This window comes from Liolophura sinensis, chromosome 6 (assembly GCF_032854445.1).
Source record: "Liolophura sinensis isolate JHLJ2023 chromosome 6, CUHK_Ljap_v2, whole genome shotgun sequence".
NCBI lineage: Eukaryota > Metazoa > Mollusca > Polyplacophora > Chitonida > Chitonidae > Liolophura > Liolophura sinensis.
This window is the reverse complement of record NC_088300.1, coordinates 49,395,548-49,401,182: the sequence shown is the minus strand read 5'-3', so window position 1 is coordinate 49,401,182 and position 5,635 is coordinate 49,395,548. Positions and strand designations below refer to the sequence as shown.

Sequence of the window (5,635 nt, the reverse complement as noted above, 5' to 3'; positions counted from 1 at the left end):
AGGGCATAATTCAGAAACACCCATGAATACAGTACCTCTACAATATAGCCTTCTATACACTCACTCAACAAACATCATTTCTCAGAAACTCCATAATGTGACCCAGGAGAAATTATCACAGCATTTCCATAAGCTGTTCTATGTTGAGATGTCTAAATAGTGCTACAAGTACTGCAGTCTGTGCACCATGTTCTGACCTAGAAAAATGATCACTCCACTTTTAGAGAATATGGCCAATAATTAAACATCTGATTATTATTACTTGGAAAAACTAAAAGTTTGTCTTATCCACAACAAACAGCTGCTGTAAAACAAAGTTCAGATCAATAGTATATTTTGCCATTTTTTATTAACCTACATGTAGGTTGTGTTTACAAAAAAAAAAAACAAAAAAAAAATTATTTTGGGGTGCAGAAAACTGATAATTTATAATTATCGCTTGTAATAAGCTGTGAGTTTAGAAAAAGGCCAGGAGAGAAACAAATACCACTGAGTGACCTCATTCATATTATCACATATACAACTGTTCAAAACTCACTTCCTCCTGCTAACCAGTCAATGATTTCAAGCCACATCTGCCGTTTCCCATTCATATGAACAGTGTAAACTCGTTTCCTTCTGCTAACCAGTCAATGATTTCCAGCCACATCTGCCGTTTCCCACTCACATGTACAGTGTAAACTCACTTCCTCCTGCTAACCAGTCAATAACTTCAAGCCACATCTGCCGTTTCCCACTCACATGAACAGTGTAAACTCACTTACCCCTGCTAACCAGTCAATGATTTCAAGCCACATCTGCCGTTTCCCACTCACATGAACAGTGTAAACTAACTTCCTCCTGCTAACCAGTCAATGGTTTCAAGCCACATCTGCAGTTTCCCAACTCATATGAACAGTGTAAACTCACTTCCTCCTGCTAACCAGTCAATGATTTCAAGCCACATCTGCAGTTTCCCAACTCATATGAACAGTGTAAACTCACTTCCTCCTGCTAACCAGTCAATGATTTCAAGTCACATCTGCCGTTTCCCACTCACATGAACAGTGTAAACTCACTTCCTTCTGCTAACCAGTCAGTGACTTCAAGCCAAATCTGCCGTTTCCCAACTCATATGAACAGTGTAAACTCACTTCCTCCTGCTAACCAGTCAATGATTTCAAGCCACATCTGCAGTTCCCCACTCACATGTACAGTGTAAACTCACTTCCTCCTGCACATGTATGGTGTATGTCTATGCTCATTTTGCTCACACAAAATTCTTGGAAAATCAGATAAAAATACTGTATATCGCAAGTCACTACACAGGAGTACATGTTACACAATCTTTAACACTCAGCTGCCAACCCCTAGCAAATAAACCCTGTCCAGCATTGCCATCCCCTCAAATTGCCCAATTCCCTTCCCCTACCCCACCCCTTACCCCCATCCCTCCCTCCATTTCAATCCAATTTCACCTACTAACAGACTAAATTGACTTTTATCTAAGTAACCTGCCTTTCCAACAATCATCACCTAAATTTTAAGATAACATAACACACAAAGAACACAAAGAGTGAAAAGAGTACAAGATAGAGAATGAATCGCCAGCCTCCTGTTCTAGCTATGGCCTTCACACGAGCAATGCTCGACTCCAGCAGTCCTGTACTGGATTCAAAATCATTGTCCTGTAAGCAAAAATGTATAAAAACTATGTTCAATGAGCTGTAAATACAGACTTTTCTTACTTTTCTTGTGCTTCAAAAGTAAAAATTATACTAGTGTAAACCACTTGGTTTTTGGTTCAAATGAGGTTAAAAAAACAACCCTATACATAAGATAAACTACCATTAGCTTTTGTTTTGATATATGATCTGCATAGAGAAACAAATATGTCATTCATCATATCTTAGACCTGAAACAACAGATGTGAAACAACTGTCAAAGTGCATTACATTTTAAATATATGAAAAAAAAATGCATTGTAGGTGCAAAGCCTAACAAATTTCACTCAAGTTGTAATAAGTATCACCTAAACATTACATATCATTATGGGATAGTTTTAATTAAAGCCTTAAAGAAATGCTATCTACAAAACTAATGTGCCAAAACCTTATAAATACATTAACATGTTGCACTCACCATTTCACTTAACAGCTTGTTGTGAGTTCTGACTTCTGTGCCAATGTCAATTGTCAACTGAAATACAAAAGTGAAACTTAATTAACAACGATGAAGTTTCTGTGGATTGAATTCTATAGTTCTATCATATGTACTTCCTCCAAAAAGACAACGATACCAGATAACAAAAGTTTTCGGCAAGTATTTAGGCAACTCACATTTTGACACAACAACAGAATGGTTTATGTTGCATAGACACAAACATTAGGCCCACATCTAGAGACCTACATGTAGCTTAGGCTATCCTACAGAAATTTTTTGTTGGACTTAACCAACTATCAGCAAAAGATAGGGTAGGTCAATGAGGTCAGTAGGGAAATTTTTCTTTTTCTTGCTAATGAAAAAAGTAGGGATTTATTTAAAAATTAGCACTGAGGGAACAAAATTTTGAGCACAAGCCCATAAAAACTTAATGAGTAGGGGCCCATCTTTAACGACGACTTTATACCTGTTACACCACAATCTGACAGTCAATATTATGGGTGGGAAGGTCTGCCAGCAACCTGTGGATCGCCGTGGGTTTTCAACGGGCTCTGCTCGGTTTCCCCCCACCACAATGCTAGTCGCCGTCGTGTAAGTGAAATATTCTTGAGTATGGTGTAAACCTCCAATCAAATAAATAAATCAATATTATGGAGTCAAGGGCATATTTAATTAATATGAAGTATTTGTATGTGCCTCAGGCCTTGGTAGGAATAAAAGATGTCCCTTTTGTGATTAAAAATAATACATGTACATATACGTATAATACCATATATACAGCAATAAGACACATTAATGTCTGAACTGCAATTAGCCAAAAACAAAAAAAAAAACAAAAACTAAAGCACATCTTACATGTTTCAAAGCCTTGACTTTGTTAGAGAGGCTGGATTCTAAAGATGAATTCTCCTCTTCTAACATCTCATTTGTTGGCTGCATTTGCGTCTCTCCTGTTACAAGTAAATAGACAAACTGGGTTAAAATTGTGAATGATGACTAAAACATGACATTAAGCCTTAACCAGGGAACTTCCCCAAATCATTAACACATCCCTACTGGCGAACAAAAATTTTGTATCAAAACATGAATTAGCTTCATATTTAGTTAGCAGTTAAAATGGCTGCATCATGTACGCAGAAAGTATTATCATATGGCATATATCATAAGAGTTTAATCACTGCCATCATGCATTGTGGAAACGAATTATGGAGAAGAATGGCTCTCCTTGAGGGTGGAACACCTGGGGTCATCACAGGTTGGGCCATACAATGGGCTTTAATAATTCGTTGCTGCCTTGCTTGGTGTTTTATGCCGTACTCAAGAATATTTCACTTATACGACATTATGATAGCAGAGCCCGGGGGAAACCCACGACCATCCACAGGTTTCTGGCAGACCTTCCCACATACGGCCGGAGAGGAAACCAGCATGAGCTGGATTTGAACTCACAGGGACCGCATTGGTGAGAGACTCCTGGGTCATTACGCTGCGCTAGCACGCTAACCAACTAAGCCAAGGAGGCCCCCAAAGAAGTTAGAGCAAGAAAACATGACATTGGGGATTGGGTGGGGGATATCATATCTGGTGTCTTTGCCGAGACACAATACTTCAGTTACTTTGGTCACATGACTTGCCCTGCCACAAAAAGACACAGTATATGCACATACACCTAAATGACTTGTCATCTTTGTACTTGCTTAGTCCCTAGAAAAATGCTAACACAATTCTAGGGCTAGACTGTCAAGGCTTGCTTTTCATTAACCTGGCAGAAGGTGAGATCGCACTGAGGTGCTTACAGCACTCGATCCTTTCAAAGGCATCCTAAATGTATTCTTAGCAAAGCCCACATATTGTTTGGTTTATCCTTATCTTCTGGTTTCTTTCTAATAATTTAGATCAACATCCAAACAACAAGTGGGTTTTACTAAGAATATATGTAGAAACACTCCGAGCATAACTTTAATGGAGCACTGCAAATGCTTCAGTGCGATCTCACGTTCCGCCAGGTCAAAGACTAGTGAGTGTGTAGGGCTGGTCTGTTAAGGCTAGCCCTAGAATTGTGCTATAAAACCCCAAACACACATATTATACATACACAAATACAAAATACATAGTTTGAGCAGTGAGTCATGCATGTGACTAGGTCATACATACACTAACATATACATTTTTGGTCAGTTGTAATGACTGATCCTAGTTCAATTAAATCAAACATCAAGGTCTATTTTCAACAATTTCTGACATTTATCTGCCTCCATGTTTAATCACCGAATCAAAAAATCCAGCAGGTTCATTCCACAAGACATTTGTGGAACGAAGCGGGCCTTTAAATCCACTTTAAAACAGATACACATGCCAATTTCTGGTGTGCATTAAAGAGAATATGACATTTATTACCAATCCTGCGAGTGTAAATCCATTCCTGAATTGAAACGCTGTTGAAATCCACAGAAATATTTCCTTTTCACTTGTCAAAATAACTTTGTCATGACTAGTCAGGTGAACTGAAATCTTGGAAACGTGTGCAAAGAGATACTGAAATCAACTTAACAAGACAAGACTAAAGCAGACCAGCCTTAAATGATAGCCAAACATCTCAGCTTTGATCTTTTAATATTGGGTTAGGCAGCTGAGGAGTCTTCCAGGTTAAAATATTGGTATTTAAGAATAGCCAAGCGCAGAGAAACTTCGTGCGACAAAACTCTGTGCAAAATGAACCAATACATGCATTAACCGGGGAAAACTCCAATAAATTATTTTCATTAAGACATTCTCTGTTCCTCTGCCAATTTTTTCCACATTCTGCAGCCTTTAGGACCAGTAAATCCAAGATAATTCACAGTTGTGACTTATGCTCACATGCCGTGTCGACATCGTCACCTAATAAATTGGGTTGCTGTTCCCTATTACATAAATAAATATCAGAAATTGTTGAAAATAGACCTCAACGTTTAATTTAATTGAACTAGTCTAATCTTTGTGTTAAGTCAATGAGCCCCATATTAGATCTCAATTGTAACAGGCTGTTTTTTCCAATGAATTACGTCACTTTACCTCTTAATAGCACCCTCAAAATTAAAAATCCCATGTTTGGTACCGAAAGCATCTAGATATGGTAAGTTACGTTGTCAATATGGAGTTGTTGTTGTTCAGCTGATATCCTGGTTCGAATGGTGATGTTTATGGATGTTTCCTTGGGATTTCTAGTCTTGTATTGATTTACAACAAGCCACTCACCAATATGTGCTCTCCTCATTTTGAATGTAACCTTCTGGTACCCTAAATAGAAAACAGATCAAGTTAACTGTTCAAAACTCCACTGACATTTCGAGATACACAAACAAACACGTGTACTTTAAACGCGCGACCCCTGTTGTTGAGATTCGATGGAATGATAACGGGAGATAACCCTGTCACCAAATGTACCGAATTTCATCCAATGAACTGAAAGCACGAGCACTTCTGCAAAATATTTTGTTGTGCCTAGGAAAGA

General features: G+C 38.2%; 1 protein-coding gene across 1 annotated transcript; it reads right to left on the bottom strand.

Moving 5' to 3' along the window:
* Positions 1 to 1,438: 1,438 nt before the first annotated feature.
* On the bottom strand, positions 1,439 to 5,493 carry LOC135469178 (BET1 homolog). Its single transcript, XM_064747718.1, has 4 exons — positions 5,380 to 5,493; positions 2,998 to 3,092; positions 2,122 to 2,178; positions 1,439 to 1,667 (listed from the first exon to the last, which is right to left on the bottom strand). Exons 1-4 carry the CDS (start codon positions 5,396 to 5,398, stop codon positions 1,512 to 1,514), a joined length of 327 nt encoding a protein of 108 aa, XP_064603788.1. The 5' UTR covers positions 5,399 to 5,493; the 3' UTR covers positions 1,439 to 1,511.
* Between the last annotated feature and the right edge of the window lie 142 nt (positions 5,494 to 5,635).